This window comes from Berghia stephanieae, chromosome 9, assembly GCF_034508935.2.
Source record: "Berghia stephanieae isolate SIO BIC M18660-M18661 chromosome 9, UCSD_Bste_1.3, whole genome shotgun sequence".
Lineage (NCBI taxonomy): Eukaryota > Metazoa > Mollusca > Gastropoda > Nudibranchia > Aeolidiidae > Berghia > Berghia stephanieae.
The window spans coordinates 17,290,819-17,308,997 of record NC_088368.1 but is presented as its reverse complement, the minus strand read 5'-3'; the positions used below and the strand labels follow the sequence as shown (position 1 = coordinate 17,308,997).

The window sequence follows — 18,179 nt, the reverse complement described above, 5'->3', positions numbered from 1 at the left end:
ATATCTCTGTTTCATTTTTTTCATACAATGTTCTTACACTATCGTTTTTTGTTTGTGTTTCATTTCCTACCAGAATTATTTCCACGATGCTTGGAACGTTTTCGATTTTATCACAGTGCTGGGCAGTATCATAGATGCATTTATTACAGAAATATCGGTAATCTTTATTATATATGATGATAAGGTTTTACATCTGGGTGGGGTTCCTGACCTCCCATAGTGGGCAGGGAGGTACTTACTGCGTCTTCTATCCCCCTATATCTGTTTTACAACTTGCTCTCTGTCTTTGTCTTGGGATGAGATTACTTGGTTTTCACCTGGTCCTGGCCGGATGCCCTGGCTGAGAGGGAAACAGTCAAATGTATAGTTAGTTTTGGGAGATGATGTTTTTTTCCTTGTCAATCATCTCTCTGTTATATATTTTTAATGTATAATGTAGGCATTTGAGTGTATTCCTCCTTGTTGGATTTTGTGCTTGTGTCCGGATGAGACTTATAGATGATCTTAAACTAAGTGCATTGATGGTATTCTCTTGGAATCTACATCTGATCCCTATTTGTTCCCAGTTCCCCTGTCTTACTTTTTCTTGGGTGCTTTAATTGTAATTCTAGAACTTTTACTATCCCATTTTTTTTACTTTTTACTGGCGCTGATATAACCTAAATGTGTTGCAAGCGCCGTAAAACCCTTAAAAAGAAACAAAAACGACCAATGCCTGTACGTGACCTTGAGAGCGCTCATTCATTGGGAACGAGTTCAAATTTTCAAACGTAAGAGGTCAAGAATTTTATCATTGTACCCTTCTAACGACCTCACCTATACCATTTATTTTATATCAAAGTATATTTTTTTATTCAATTAGTCATCGAATTTAATGGGAGCGGGTGGTTGGATGGGAGCATCACCCTTGAATCATATACCTATGATGTTCGCATGGGTGTACGATCCGATAGTGATGTCGTTTCTTCTTCTCTTTACCAACCTATCCTGCTTCTTTGGTTTGTGATTGTATTTTTGACAGGGGATATTTTTTTTTTGTAAATCTTCTGCCTGTTTGTTCTTGGTTATTTATAATTTAGCTTATGATATCTTTAGGTTATGATTTGGATTTATATTTGTACTATTTTTGTTAGATTGCTTGTTTTTTTTTTGTTTTTGTTTCAGCGGTCTCTCATATAACCTCAATTGTGTTGGAAGAGACCTAAAGCAACAAACAAAAACAAACAAAAAATTTTTCAAACGCAACAGTTCAAGAATTGTATCATTGTACCCTTCTAACGACCTCACCTATACCATTTATTTCCTATCAAAGTATAATCTTTTATTCAATCAGTCATCGAATTTAATGGTTTGACCCGATGTCTACACACATATGCAGGTCTGACATCCGAACCCACGTATGGGCCGAGTTTAACATTATTAAAATAGACAATATTTTGCGTCATTTTATGAGATTTCCATTACAACAATGAGCCCATAAGGCATTGGCTTATTAGACCTCAAATAAGTGCACGTCGTTGAGGCCAAGACGTAATAACGCTTCAAAATGTATTTTTAGTAAAAGCGGAAAAATATATTTTTTGATCTCCTAGGTTTTAACTTTTCTAAAATAATGAATATTTTTTAAATTATTATTTACTTTGTTTCGTTCATTCATTTGTTATTAAAGAATGTTTTAATAGTTTGCAATAAATGTGCCAATGTTGTATTTATAATATATAAACTTGACCTTGAACTTGTCTATATAAACTTGACCTTGAACTTGTCTCTTTTTCCCCACTCCCCTTAGGACTCTCGGTTCAGCTTCGGGTTTTTCCGTCTTTTCCGAGCCGCCCGTCTGGTGAAACTGCTACGTCAGGGCTACACCATCCGTCTGCTGTTGTGGACGTTCTTTCAGTCTTTCAAGGCCTTACCCTACGTTTGCCTCCTTATACTCATCATATTCTTTATCTTCGCCATTATAGGAATGCAGGTATGTCACCGAAACGTCTGGATGAGTAACGCTTTGCAAGTGATGTAGTGAACTAGTGCTGAGGAGTTGATAAAGATGCTTGTTACATACAAATTTTAGTTATATTATTGCATAATTTTTGAGTTGTTGGGGTAATGACGCAGTGGTGACATACAGCTCTTTATTGGAAGTTGAAAGAGGAGGAGGAGGAGGAGGAGGAGGAGCAGAAGAAGAAGAAGAAGAAGAAGAAGAAGAAGAAGAAGAAGAAGAAGAAGAAGAAGAAGAAGAAGAATGAAGAGATAGAAGAAAAGATAGAAAGGATGATGATGATGATGATTTTTATTATTATTATTATTATTATTATTATTGTTGTTGTTGTTGTTGTTGTTGTTGTTGTTGTTGTCATGAGTGAATGAATGAGTGAACGAGACTTCAATGAAGTCCCAGGATAGAGAATGTTTGACATAATGATGGCCATTATAATCGATCAATATTTATTAAATAACGCATTCATTTTTCTTCTTCGTTTCCACAGGTTTTTGGTAGCATAAAATTAGACTCTAGTACAGCTATCAACAGACACAACAATTTTAGAACGTTTTTCCAAGCGTTGGTGCTTTTATTTAGGTAAGTAAATAATGTTTCAATACAGAACTTGTCCATGCTCTAAGCGCTTTATAAATGTTATTAAATTAAATATCTCCTGATAAGGAAACAGCGTATATTTAACTCACTCAATCCTAGAGATTTTTTTCTACTTTTCAAATTGGAAAAAATTATTAAAAATGAGCGTGTGCATGGCTAGTGTTATTCAACTATCATTAACACGTAAAAACTAAAATCATTAGCTATATAATTTGTCTCAGAAAAATGTACTAAATACACATGGGGTTAAAGTAACCCGGGTATACTACGGATATAGTCGGTGTTAGGGTTGAGAGCGTTAACCCAATTTGTATGTCTGTATATTTAAATTTAGATTTTTTTTGAAAACAAAAATCCGCCCGTAAATAAAACATTCAGATTACTTTTTGGACTAGATTATCAAATTTCCATCATTTCTTTCATTCCACATCCCTCTCCCTTACCTTATCTCATCATCATCACATATTCTCGTGCGGCTATGTGGTCTAGTGGTATGTCCGCTCGCTTTCGGATAGGAAGGTCCTGGGTTCGAGTCTCGCGCTCGGCGCATAGTTGAGTCCTTGGAAAAGACTCTTTATTCACATTCTCTCACCGTACTCAGGTGTGAAATGAGTACCTGGCCGCAAACAGCGTTGTCTTTGTAAGAAAAAATTGTAATATCGCCTAATAGGCGTTATGTCCCGTCCTACTTGTTATATGTTGCTGTTGACCAGGGACCCCTTGTATAGCGCTTTTGAGCACATTTAGTGGATATTGCACTATATAAATGCCCATTTTTAAAGCTCATATTCTCCACTATTCTCAACCCCCCCCCCCTCCCTCTTTTCCCTAACCTCAACCTCACACGTCACCCATAACCCTCCATATCCCTACCCAGGTGTGCCACCGGAGAGTCCTGGCAGTTGATCATGCTTTCGTGTCGGGCAGGGCGCCATTGTGACCCCGAGTCCATCCGGAAGGGAGATCCGCCGGATATGGCTGAAACCGGATGTGGTTCCAATATTGCATACGTGTATTTTGTGTCCTTCATTTTTATGATGTCATTCTTGGTGAGTACAATACACGTGTTTATGTATGTATAATTAAAAGATGTCATTGCTAATCGTGTTGTGAAAAAGAAGGGATTGGTTCTAGACCATGTTTAAGTCCAGTTTTGCCTCAAATCGGGACAACAAGTGCCAATGATCTTTGTGAGGCTATGTGGTCTAGTGTTATGACACTCGCTTTCGGATCGGAATGTCCTGGGTTTAAGCCTCGTGCTCGGCGCATAGTTGGAGTCCTTAGAAATGGCTCTTTTATCACATTCTCTCACCGTACTCAAGTGTAAAATGAGTACATGGCCGTTAACAGCGTTGTCTTTGTCCGAAAAATTGTAATATCGCCTAACAGGCGTCATGTCCCGTCCTACATGTTAAATAGTGCTGTTGACCAGTGACCCCTTGTAAAGCGCCTTGAGCACATTTAGTGGATATTGCTCTATATAAAGCTGAATTATTTTTTTTTTGTGGGTTTTTTATCTTTAGCTTATCCATTCCAACTTCTGCATGTTTTACTGGGATGGAAGATAAATATATCAACTGATTCGTCAATATAAATGTCTGCATCAATGACATTATTACTCTAGTATGTCGCTTTTACAAGCGGTCAAACTGGACTTGGGCACCGTATAGAATTACCCCTGACCTTACCTTACCGGAGTTCCATCTCCCTACAGAGGTTGAATGTCATAGAACGCCATTTTTCACGCTCAAAGGCAATTACGGAGCAGTCCTCCACATTTCCAATGCAGGACTACCCCTGACAATGTAAATCTATATAACCAGGTATCAATGTGTTCTTTATTTACACAAGCCCGATAACCTAACATATTAAAAAGCCAAACTGACAGTTTCCTGCAGGATCTAAAATACAGCACCGATTTCCCATTGAAGCCAGCCCTCACAGACCTCCACAAGTTGGTGGAGACCGATCCAAAGACCATCAACGGGCCACCGGCCCTCTACAATGAACTCATACTCATACTAGGGCATATTTCTTTTTCTCTGGCACTGTTTCATACACACTTTTTCAGATCTTTATTTTACACCAGTGCCTGCTCTCTAAGTTTTTAAGTTTAAAATCGTGAAAATGTCTTCTTTAAATGATATTATTATTATTATTATTATTATTATTATTATTATTATTATTATTATTATTATTATTGTTGTTGTTGTTGTTGTTGTTGTTGTTGTTGTTGTTGTTGTTGTTGTTGTTGTTGTTGTTGTTGTTGTTGTGTTGTTGTTGTGTTGTTGTTGTTGTTGTTGTTGTGTTGTTTGTTATTATTATTATTATCATTATTATCATTATTATATTATTATTATTATTATTATTATTATTATTATTATTATTATTATTATTATTATTATTATTATTATTATGTTATTATTATTATTATTATTATTATTATTATTATTATTATTATTATTATTGTTATTTTTCTTACAAAAATATCGATTGATTGTAATATTTGTTTGTGTTCTGACAGATGTTGAATCTGTTCGTGGCTGTCATCATGGACAACTTTGATTACCTGACGCGTGATTGGTCCATTCTGGGTCCTCACCATCTGGACGAATACGTCAGAGTTTGGTCCAACTACGACCCGGGGGCTACGTATGCATTACTAAAAAAATTATAGATTGATAAAGATATTGACATAATATTATATAACCCGTCGTCTCATTATGATATAATATCGAAACTCGCAGTTATTTATGTCTGGGTAGGGTTTTCCAACTTGCTTTTTGTTATTGTCTTAGAATGAGATTACTTGGTTTTTCGGAGTCCTTGGCTGAGAGGGAAAGAGTGCCGCTATGTGGTCTAGTGGTATGACACTCGCTTTCGGATCGGAAGGTCCTGGGTTTGAGCCTCGCGCTCGGCGCATAGTTGAGTCCTTGGAAAAGGCTCTTTACTCACATTCTCTCACCGTACTCAGGTGTAAAGTGAGTACCTGGCCTTTAACAGCGGTGTCTTAGTCCGAAAAATTGTAATATCGCCTAACTGACGGCATGTCCCGTCCTACATGGTAAATGTTGCTGTTGACCAGGGACCCCGGGTAAAGCGCTTTGAGCATATTTAGTGGATATTGCGCTATATAAAGCTCAATTATTTTTTAAGAGTCAAATGTATCGTTCACGTTTTGGGAGATGATACGTTTTTTTCCTTATAAACCATCCCTCTGTTATATACTGTTATTTTGGGGGGGGTTTTCGAATGAATAATGTAAGCATTTGAGTGTATTCCTCTTAGTGGGATCATGTGCTTGTACAATGATAGTGTGCTCTTGGAATCTATATTTGTTCCCCTTTGTCTTCCTTTTTCCTTGGTGCTTTAATTGTAATTCTAAACTTTTTTGACATTCCAAACATTCTTCCTTTTTACTGACCCTGATGTGACCTAAATGTGTCGCAAGCGTCTTTAAACCCTTTTAAATTGCAAAACAATATTTATGTGGAAGATGAGTTATTTCTGTTTGTTTTCTTTCTTTCCTTTTTTTTAAACTGCAATTTGTAAACTCGGGTCCTGGTGACTTTAAACTCCGTTTTCTTCATCAAGACCATTCGGACATAAAACCAAATTGGCCCCGAATGGCCACAATAATTATTTTCTCCATAACATTTTCTACTCTTCACCTTGTCCAGAGGCCGGATCCATTACACGGACATGTACGAAATGTTACGGAATATGGAGCCACCAGTCGGCTTTGGCAAGAAATGCCCATACAAGTTGGCCTATAGGGTAAGTATTTTGTTACTTTGGGACGATAATACGTGGAATACAAATAAGGCTACTGTTGATATCGAACTCCAAAGCCTTGAAGTCCTACGCATACGATAAATGAGATTTGTTTTTGTTAATGTTTATAATGCTTATGAGCCTGGGGATCGGGATAGATCAGTTGGTAGAGCACTCGCTTAACATGCAAAGGGACCAAGATCGATCCCGGGTGCGGTCGGAAATTTTATCTGACCCTCCTGTCCACCCAGCAGTGAAAGGGTAGTTGGGTCTGTTATATTAGGTGGAAAGTACTTTCCGATAGACTAGTGTCCTATCCAAAGGATAGCAAGCAACTGCTATTGTCCGTTTCACGCTATAGAAACCGGGATAAACTCCGGCTCCATGGGCCTAATGGCTCTGAAGGACTACTGTTTTTATGATCAACACGTCTACAATGAAAATGTACTAATAGGCTTCAACAGTTAAACTATGCCTCTATATTTCCAGCGTTTCTATTTTCCGTTAGTTGAGTATGCAAGCTGGGGTCTGGATTGCTCAGTTGGTAGAGCACTCACTTCACATGGAAAGGGGCCAGGATCGAGCCCGTCTGAAGTCAAGATTTTTTACCTTCTGACCTTCTGCATTCCTAGCAATGATTAGTTAGCTGGGTCTGTTAGATCTGGCGGAAAGTACTTTGCAATTAAAAAACGTCCTATCAAAAGGGTAGCAAGCAATTTCTATTGTCCCATTAATGCTTTAGACCCCAGGATAAACGTCGGCTCCGTGGGTCATGTGGCTCATTGGGACTATTTTTACTTTATTTAATTAAGCACGCAAGAGATTTTTTTTTTGGTGCTAAAATTCCGTTTGATTTTTGTCTTGACCAGAAATTGATACGAATGAACATGCCCGTGGCAGAGGATGGGACCGTTCATTTCACCACTACGCTGTTTGCCTTGGTCAGAGAATGCCTGATGGTTAAAATGGGGCCGGGTATGTTGGTTTTATGTCTTTGTTGTCGCGGTCAGCATCATCATCATTATCATCATAATCATCATCATCATCATCATCATCATCATCATCATCATCATCATCATCATCATCATCATCATCATATTCATCATCATCATCATCATCATCAATATCACCACCACCACCACCACTTCTACGATTATCATAGTCATATCTTAAAATAGACTGACTATCACGGACAAAGACTCCCATAAAAATCACACAAATGCACCCAGTTACACGATACTACAACCTATACTAATCCACCACTCACATAATCACCAACTTTACAATCATCATCAGCACTGCAGTAAAAACTGTTTTTAAAAAACCTTTAAGTTATGACCACAACCACAGTGTGAGGGTACTCGTGACAAAAGAATATCGACCGATTCCAAATACTTTTTCACCAGATCAGAAATATTCGAGTATAGTACTCAACTCCACGAATTCCGTCTATCAAACACATCTTCTGCCCATCAGTTTATTATGGAGTTGACCCATGACTTTACCCTTTAACCTACTTGATGAGTTGAAATCTGTGTCAACTCAGGAAGGTTTTTATTCTATTAATACCAATCTGATTACAAGGACCCCTTGTAAAGCGCTTTTGGGCACGTTTAGTGGATACTGCACTATATAAAAGCTCAAAACAAAACAAAAATCTCAAGAATGGGATGTATTCATGTACTTGCTACTGGAATCAAAAGTTGTAATTGAGTAAATCGTATCAAATAGAAATATGCATACTCCGGAATTTAGGGATTAAAACATAATATAGATAGTTCGAAGATGACGTCACTCAAGCATTTGTTGTTATATTTTGCCATCCGCGTTTGTGAGTTATTCTCACTGAACTGTATTAACCAGACTATAAAAGTTCATGGTTACACATAGCTTTGTGTGTTCCTCCGTTATACTTCCGGATGGCAATGTTATGAGCTTCTTAGCCAGCGCATACTATCTATACTTTCAGCTTTACCACATCCATCACAAAGACCACCATCGTTACATAGTATTTCTCTTTCCCCAGCGGAGACAATGGACAAGAGAGATGACGAAATGAGAGATTCCATCAGAAAGCTGTGGCCTGTGCAGGGGAAAAAGATGATGGATTTATTGATGCCCCCTGTGGATGGTAAGGTTTGGGAGATAGCGGATCCCGATCTATAAACTGTGAAAACTGTAGACATACCGACGACTTGAGAGATAGACAACGCGATCTATACGCTAAAGCTTGCAAGCGATTACTATTATTTTATACTGAGATCTAGTGGGTTATTCCCCCTGGCCGTTTTATCCATTCAGCAATATTAGTTATCAACTATGATAAATCTTTAAAAAATAAAAACCTGAAATATCCTATCCAGAGGGTAGCAATCATTTTTTACTCGGCCTATGACAAGTGGGATTCCTGGTTTCAGTCCCGATGTGAGCGGTGCAATGTCCTGGGAAAAGGCTTTTTATCCGCAATCTTTTACTGGGACTCCGGTGTAAAATGAGTAGCGTGTCGTAAAAAGCGATATTTCTTTAGAGAACAAAAAGCAACAGCTCCTCACAACCGTCATGTCTTGACCTGTTCCTGTTGACTTATGAATCCTTGTAAACCGCTTTGAGCAATTTCGTGGATGATGTTGCTCTATATAAAAGCTCCCTTATTTTCTTACATCTAACAAACCGCCCAATGAAATAAATATCCACCGACCTATTTAAATCCCTCACTATCACACCTACAGAACTAGACGAAGGCAAAATGTCTGTAGGAAAAATCTACGCTGGGCTGTTGATATCCGAGAACTGGAAGGCTTACAAAGCGAGTCAGAACGCCAGCAACAACTTTAAAATGGTAAGTACTCCCTCACGCGACAACGACTATAACCACAAATTGCATTCATCAATCTGTCTTCTTTCAAAGTGTACTATTAGGCACTTAGACAATACAGTTTGTAGTCATTAGTTACCGTCTATATATTCTCTTTTATTTTTTAGGTCATAATAACGCTTTTGTACACTGAAAAAAATCATTTTTTTTCATAAAGATATTTTGGCCAAAAAATAATTCACTTCAAATTCAATTAAGCTGACATTCACCTTAATTTTTTTTAATGTTTAAAGTTTGAGAATGTTCAAGTTGTTAGAAAGCAATCAAGTATGTATCAATTGATATTTGAAGTAAACTATTTTATGGCCAAAATGAGAAAATTGAGTTTTTTCAGTACTTTGCAGATCTCTCTTATTTGGGAATTATATTACTACGCGTACACATTAACGAGTCTGGTAACAAGAAATGTGATTATATGAAATGTATATAATCATGAGATAATTTTATCATTTTATACAAAACCTATTCTCAATCCGCATAGATATTTATAAAGTATCATTTTAATTTGCTTGATGAAAATAGAACAGACCTTTATGATGACTACATGACCTATTATAATATAATCATTTCCTATCTGTCCATTTTCTGAAAATTAACTGAGACGAGTCACTCCTTAGCAGTATAAACAGGTTACCGGGTCGAAACAGCTGCTAATACGATCTTGGTAAAAACAGATGGATATCCTGCCAAACTTGGATAAAATCAAATCTGCATAGGATTAAGTTGGCAAGGCTATAATTTTAGAGAATTAAAAATCAACTTTATCCATAATTTTTACTTGTATTTTCATCAAATTATCGATAGGTATTTTTACATTTTATATAGATACAATTGAGTCATTGATAAAAGAAATTGAAATAGAATTCTTTAATCTATTTTTGTACATGGATCTATAATACTATTTTTAGAAATACAATTTTTTTTAAAATCCTGCAAGTTCTTCCCGAAGAGTGTCAAAAATTATAGATTTATTTTTAATAATTTCGGATTTATAATCACCGTGTAGGTAAATATATTCAATGCTACGTCTTGGTATCAGACTTGTATAAATGCTGTACGTGTAAATTTTACTGCTTTGTTATACTGACAGAAAACTTTATTGTCATTTTAGTCAAAAAACTTTACTTCATATTTTGATCGATCAACATGACCACCATGACCAACATGCTAAAATATATTAAACCTAAGACTAGGTTTAAGTTGAAGGTTTTAGAGTTTTTCTCAAGTTGGCGGTCATTTTGATGTATTAAAATTTTAAGTAAATTAGTTTTCTGACCAAAATAAAAAAGATGTTTAGCCATGTTTACAACAGATTAGTGGTTTACATCTTAACGAGTAGTTGCATTCGTTTTCTATATTTATGTTAGTTACAGTTTTAGAATTATACATTATAACCAAAAATATCTCATAGACGGATCCAGCTGAATTTTATGTTAGTTGATTTAATCATATTCTGCCTTTTCCGTTCCATGAAAAGAAAGTTGTTTTTTTTTAGAACAAGAACATAAGAGTTAAAACAGCACAAATCTTAGGGAAATCCAAAAAGCCTAGAAGATCATAGAGTAAACGAAAAGAATTTAGAAAAGAATTAGAGAAGAATTTGTACGTTTAAGTCTATGCAGCAACTCTCATGTTATGTTAAGATTTAACATTTTTCAGGCAACATCTGAATTGGTTGCGAAATATCTTTTTTAATTCTGTTTCTCTATAAGGATGATAGTTTTTCAATGTTATATTTTACAGACATATGGTAAATTTTAAGCCGACGGATATGTTTAATTTTTGGTAAGGTATCTGGGACTGTTTTAGATTAAGCGGCATGCCGTTACTATTTTTTCCCTCAAATGAATTGATCCCAGATTTAAGACGAGTTTACCACTTATCCTCCATATCAATGGACCCATACAATAATGTAGAAGTAGTTATGGGGCTTTTGTTATATCCAGCACGCCCTAATCAAGGGAACCAATCCATGGAATTCCATCCTTTCAGGAAGAGAGAAAAAAAGCCGAAGTTTATTGTCCCTGATTTATAGAATTTCTGATTTAATACCATAGAGTACAGTATAAGAGGAGATATGTTTTCCTTGTAAATCATCTCTCTCTCTCTCTCTCTCTCTCTCTCTCTCTCTCTCTCTCTCTCTCTCTCTCTCTGATTCTTATGTGCTAATAGTTATATTTTTTTGTTTCGAGCATATCTTGTAAACAATTGACTGTATTCCTCTTAGTGGGATCATGTGCTGGTATCTGGATGAAACTTTCATGTGATCTCAAACTTAAAACACTGGCAGTTCGCTCTCGGAATCTACATATGTATCATATTTGAACCAATCCCCCCTTGTCTTACTTTTTTCTTTGGTGCTTTAATTGTAATTCTATTTTAAAAAATTATTATACCATTTTCTGCTTTTTTACTGGCGCTGACATGACCTAAATGTATCGCAAGCGCCGGAAAACTGTGAAATACAGACACAGAGTACAGGAACACGACAGCTGACCAGTAGTCACATGCCGAGTAATTTCCTATATATGAGGGGTGATCTGACAAAACCTGTCGGCCATCAGAAAAATTCGAATCCATATTATTAGATATTTAAATAGAGGCACCCGTTCTGACAAAAAAGCAGATTGTAATCATCTTAATTTGGGTCCAAGTTATTCACATTTGAAGAGAGGGGGGTCAAAAGTTTTCAAATGGAGAAAATCACTTTTAGAGACAAGACATATATATTTATGACGTTAACTGAGCTCGGGAAAAAATATGAAATAAAATCTTTATATACTTTAAATTGAAAATTCCTTTCTTGAAAATGTAATTGGATGGATACTAAATACGATGGATTTTAAAAAATCATGCAGACTACGATTTTACACTTTTATTTGCTCCAATCTCAAAACTAGCTCGCGCGACTTCCGACGGGTTTTGCCAAATCACGTCACACATGTTATATCGAAAGAGTTGTTGTATCCGACATTATCTGTCTATTGGAATTTCCGGTTTTCAACCAGACACCAACTGACACAATCTAAACTATTGGAATTCCCGGTTTTCAACCAGACACCAACTGACACAATAAACTTTTAGTTATTTCAATTTCTGACAAGATTATAAATCAAATGTTTTTCACAAGTAATGACGACCGGAATGTAGCGACGTACGTCCGGGTTAAGTTTTAATCTCACGAAATAGTTCATGAGGTCTGTGAACCCGGAACGGAAAGCGACGTTTGGGAGGGGGGTGTCTTAATTTGTTTTGCCTCTTTGGGAGAATAGGGGTTCGGTTAGTTTTGTTCTAGTTTGTTGGGGGTTTTTAGTTCTTGTTGTTTTTTTTTTGTTTTTTGTTTGTTTTTTTTTTGTTTTTTTTTGGGGGGGGGTTATTTTATTGTAGTTGTTATTATTTTAGTTGTTTTTTGTGGATTTTTTTTGTGGGGAGGGGGAGTTGTTTCGTTTTTTTTTGTTTTTACTTATTTGTAATTTTTTTTCACCCATCTGATTTTTTGTTTGTTTTATTATTATGTATTATGTTGTTTTGTTTTGTTTTCTGGGGGAGAGATTTGGTTTTCTTTGTTTTCTTTTGTTTCGTTGCTGTTTTTTTCTAGGGGGGATTACTTTGTTTGTTTTCTTATGGGGTTTTTATTTATGTTTGAATTTTTACAAGGCATTTTGGTACTTAAACATTCTGTGTTTACAATGAGACGTGCGTTGAAGATGTTGGAAAATAATTCTCCCGATAATCTTTTTTCAGCGAGACAAGGTAACGCAAATTTGACCACAAAAAGGTCGACGAGATGACTTTACTTTGTTCAATAAATTGTGTCTCTGTCGTCATCCCTTACACCCCCCACTCCCCTCCAACCCCCCCCCCCCACGAACACACACACACACACACCCACACACTTCCTCCGCTGCACACATATCTAAGTAATGTTTACCTAATTTTGGCTGGTGAAAAATAAATAATAGACGTCTAATAATAAAAGAAGGGGGTCGGATTGTCTGTTAATTATTTCCGTCCTTCTTTCTATTTTTTCTGTCTGTTTTTAAATTCAGTGTGTTTTTTTTCTGTGTTTTTGTTTTGTTTTTGTTTTGTTTTTTTGTTTTCTAATAAAGGATAAAGTGTTTATCCGAATGTCAATGGGCGAGGCAGGATAGACACACTTCTTTGGCGGTGTTATCAATACAGCTGGACCTCCTCCGGAGTGCTTGGTTAGCACCCCAAGTTGATCCCTCCAGCTTCCTCAGAAGACTGTTGCGTTTCTCTAGCCTATCTTCCAGGCAACTCCTTCGAGATGCACCTGGGTCAGGCGAACAGTCTATGACAGTTTTCTAAACTGAGTTTAGTTTTTTCCTTGTTTTACTTCCGGTGACAACGGGTTTAGGGGTTAGTGTGACAGGACCACCCCCAGCCCGTACAGATTGGCGGTAATAAGGAGAAGGGGCAAGACTTTTATTTATAGATAATGTCTTGGACACGTGATTTTTTAGTATATAATAATTTTCTTGAGAGTTCCAGTTTTTTTATATTTTGTCGATATTTACATTGGATATTTGAAAATCGAACTTCCTATCTTTTTTCCTCAAGAAATTCCATTTCGTCCATTCAGATGTTGCCTTCATAATACAAAATAATGATGATATGATGATGATAATAATAGTAATAATAATAATAATAATAATAAGAAGAAGAAGAAGAAGAAGTGAAGAAGAAGAGTAGGAGGAGCAGGATGATGATCATCATAATCATCATCATAATAATAATAATAAGAAGAAGAAGAAGAAAAAGTAAAAGAAGAAGAAGAAAAAGTAAAAGAGTAGGTCTTACTTGACGAGGTAAAGAAACTACTTGAAGCAAAAAAATAATAATTCATAAATGAAAATAAGCGTTTTTTAGTATTTGGTACTAGTAATATTTTCTAGATAGTAGAATCTTTTAAAATTTATTGTTCTAATAATTAGAATCATATTCCGTAGTATCATTCTTACTTTATGAAAACGATGTTTACATTTACTTTTTTTATCAGTAGTTATCAGATATATACACATGTTGGCACATTTTACTTTTTTTTCCTATTTTTTAATAGAAAATTTTATGATGATTAAATTCATTATTCCTCATTATTTTGTGTCCGTTTCATTTCATAATTGACTAATATGGTTTATTTTTTATTGGTAGAAAACAGGTATTATTATATATTGAATAATATGTTAGCATATCACTGTTTTTCTATCTACAATAACAATAACGCGATATATGCATCGTGAAAAATTACTTTTCAATTTTTTGAGAAAATGTGATTAGTGATTTTATCATCGTATCGTTCATTATCGTAGTCATTATCAAAACGGTTGTTCTCATCATTGCTATGGTCAAAATACTCGTCTTCATTACCATCGGAGTAGTAGTATCATCATCCTCATCGACATCAACAACATCATCATCATCATCATCATCATCATCATCATCATCAACAACAACACCACCATCATACTCACGATAATCAGCGTCCTCATCATCGCCAATATCATCACCATCATCATCTCACCAATACCAGTCTATATATAAGTGTAGAGTACCGTTCTATATATATAGATTGCATCATTAGGCAAAAGCTCTCTGTGTTTACTAAAATTATCGATGTATATATTTATCATACTTGAGTAGTCTCTCATCTTACAGGGTGGCGGAGAAAAAAAAATGTTCCGTACTTTAAATATTCTCAAAATAAATGGATTACATAGAACATAATTCTATATCGCTAAAACTCTAGGAATTATTATCAGATAATAGCGCATCCAAAAAGTGTGAAGACTTTGAGTATTGGTATATTCAGAATAATGTTGTACCCTGTTAGTTAAAATATGGCTTAAAATTGAGCGGGAGGGAGTTGGAAAAGATGATGGGATATAACAGTTGGGAGGGGGGGGGGGGGGACGATAAGATAATCAATGGAAGAAAAAAAAGGAACAGGCAAAGGGAAAGTGACGTTAACACCGGACTAGTAGATAACTTGACGATTGGCGGCCTAACAAGAAATGAAAAGATAACTACCATAGTGGTTGAAGATTTAACTCTATCCTTACCAGCTTTTTTCAGAATTATACCCGAAACTTCATACTCACCCAACACAAAGATAGATTTTTCAAACAGATAGTAACGAGTAGGACCTATATTCTATATTCTGTTCAGAAAAATGAGCTCTGCAACAAAGTGTCGAGTTTTTATAGCTTAACTATAAAAAAACATCAGTATAAGAAAATTGTTGAATACATCGTAACGAATGTGACGATTTTCCTATAGGTGGTAAGGAGAGGGTTAATACGGGACATAAACAATTTAATATTGTATTTTGGTGATACATAAACTACCGAATTATACACTCTGTAAAAGACATTGAAGTTAGGAACATTAGTCTTCCGCCGCCCTAAAACCAAATTATTCTCATTATATGTGCACTCAATCCTTTATCTATCTGTTGTATCACAATTTCTAGATTATATATTTCATATCTTTCATGTAATCTGTTGCTTTCTGTGTTACCTAAAACCTTAGTATGTTCTATTACCAATCACTCTGTCTACTTCCTATTTAGATATTGATTGTATGTATTTATATATTTATTTGTATCTTTGTATCATCATATACACATATTATATATGTATGTCTCTTCCTATTTATTTCCATTGTATTAGTATTGTAATACGACTCAAATGCCTTATCGTTTCTATATCGTTTTATTTTCACAGGTGCTGGTATTATTATGTCTTAACATTTAATAAGAATTCCAATCTCTTTCAGTCTAACTGTTATGTCAAAAGTCAGATGTACAGTGTATTGCCATTATCTGATAAAACACCTTTTATTTGGGTTAGAAATCTTTTACTTCACGTTCTGTTCAATTAAGATGACCTCCGACTTGCTAAAACGTATAAAAAACTTTGATACTCGTTATATATTATTTGGAATTCTTAGGTTTGAGACTTGTGATAGGTCAGGGGTCATTATAATCGGTCAATGATTGAAGTAAAAAGTTTTCTGGTGTGTTTTATTTCATTGTAAGCGAATATTGCTATCAATGGCTCTGAATAAGAAGTATCTTGGTACGCAGTGGTACGCCAAGAGGTGACATATACACTCCCTGTTTTAAGACATTGCTACATTTGTCGCTTGAGGTAATACGTAATGGTGTCTGGAACTAATGTTAAAGTAGTCAAACTCTGGCAACACATCTTTTTTTCCATTATGACTAGAAAAGTCGTTCTCAAAATATCGATCGACTTAATTAAGTGGCCACTCCCCAATTTGTCAAAGTTGTCAGAATTTTCAAACACTTTTTTCTTTTTTTTTTTTTTTTTTTTGTTGACAATTTGACTAGTCAAAAATTATTTTAATTGATCGATAGTTAAAGAAAGATTTATCCGGTCAACATGGTAAAAAAATGTGAAATGTTCAACAATGAAGACGTGGTATTCTATCAAGTGCAACATTTCATCAATAAAATTACATTTCCTACTGAGGGATGTTGAATTTTATACACGTGCATTATAAAGATATATAAATGAATTCATCATGATATATATTATTCTAAACACATGTTTATATATATTTTGTTATAAACGTGCTATTTCCAGAACCCCACGTTTCAAAAGGTCAGTGGTGATTCTGATGCTATCGAGCTTGGTGAACTTGTCGCTGAACCAATCCTCGCAGCTTTTGGTGGCGGTTGTGATGGTGGTAGTAATAGTCGTGGTGGTGGTGGTGATGATGACGATGCTGCTGCTGCTGTTGGTAGTAGTGGTATTGGTTCTGGTAGTGGTGGTGGTAGTGGAGATGTTAGTCAAAGCACCTCTTGTGAAAAAGACTTGAAAAAGTCAAGCACCAAAAGTCCAGATGCCGAAACTGCATGCTGAAAATTAGCACAAATTATATAAAACAGATGAATAATTTTGACACACCATGTATCTAACGGCACTCGTTGTTTCGTTTGGGTCTTGGGTTTTTATCGTTTGTTCGTTTTTGGGGTGTTTTGTTTGGTTTGTTTATTTTGAATTTTTTATTTTTTGTTTGTTTTTTATCACTTTTTAACAACTTTAATTTAATTTGGAATGTGATTTATTGTTTAGTTTTAGAGTAGGTTTTTACAGTCTTAAGAAAAGTGATAATGAGAGTTAAATTGCTCTTTTCTCTTCACAATTTAACTTAAAAGAACCGGAATCTGTATTATATTTCATTTTATTTTTGCCTGGTTTTGTTTAAAAAGACAGAAAATATGTAAAGACGTTTTGTATGATAGAATTTTAGGTATAGTTTGAAACCTTGATTTATATTCTAATCTGCTAACCTGCTAACAGACAGACCCAAATAACTTCACATTTGTAACTGACATTAATCTCACTGCACATTCTAAACATTTGCACCCTGACTAAGGTTATTAAAGAATAGTGCAAATATTTATTAAATTCCTAAGTCAAATACTTCTTACAGTATATTTTCATCTCCAAATTGTTTCTTTTAAAGATATAACCCTCGTGTAAAACAATTGGTATTGTTTAAATCACTCATCCCTCACAACGAATATATCCGTAGTATACCCGGGGTTACTTTTACCCCGTGCCTATTTATTACATTCTTCTGAGTCAAATCATAGGCGTAGTGTCAAAGCTAATGTTCTTAATTTTTACATGTTAATGGTAGTTGGATAAAACTATCTATATCCATGCTCATTTTTAATACGTATTTTTGCAATGTTGAAACGTAGCAAAAATCTCTAGGATGGAGTGAGTTAACTTAATCATTTGAGAGATGAGGAATATAAATGATATTTTAGAGCATTATTACCCAAAGTCAATCCCGGTGTAATGTATCTTTTTGGGGGGATAGAAACATGGTACTCTAACAACTCAGCTATCGGGATCGTCTAGAAAAGGAATTAAAGAA

General features: G+C 35.3%; 1 protein-coding gene across 13 annotated transcripts in view; it reads left to right on the top strand.

Annotated features, from left to right (window-relative positions):
• Positions 1 to 18,179, top strand: part of LOC144979807 (voltage-dependent calcium channel type A subunit alpha-1-like) — a 591,855-nt gene that overhangs the window by 525,754 nt on the left and 47,922 nt on the right. For 11 of the 13 annotated variants that reach the window (XM_078926927.1, XM_078926926.1, XM_078926929.1 and 8 more), the window contains 9 exons: positions 74 to 157; positions 1,790 to 1,972; positions 2,487 to 2,578; positions 3,474 to 3,645; positions 5,121 to 5,248; positions 6,277 to 6,373; positions 7,240 to 7,345; positions 8,397 to 8,501; positions 9,100 to 9,209. In XM_078926927.1, coding sequence (XP_078783053.1) covers positions 74 to 157; positions 1,790 to 1,972; positions 2,487 to 2,578; positions 3,474 to 3,645; positions 5,121 to 5,248; positions 6,277 to 6,373; positions 7,240 to 7,345; positions 8,397 to 8,501; positions 9,100 to 9,209 — 1,077 coding nt within the window. Of the gene's footprint in view, positions 1 to 73; positions 158 to 1,789; positions 1,973 to 2,486; positions 2,579 to 3,473; positions 3,646 to 5,120; positions 5,249 to 6,276; positions 6,374 to 7,239; positions 7,346 to 8,396; positions 8,502 to 9,099; positions 9,210 to 16,873; positions 17,190 to 18,179 lie in introns of those variants that run through there. The other 2 variants (XM_078926931.1, XM_078926932.1) reach the window with 1 other exon arrangement.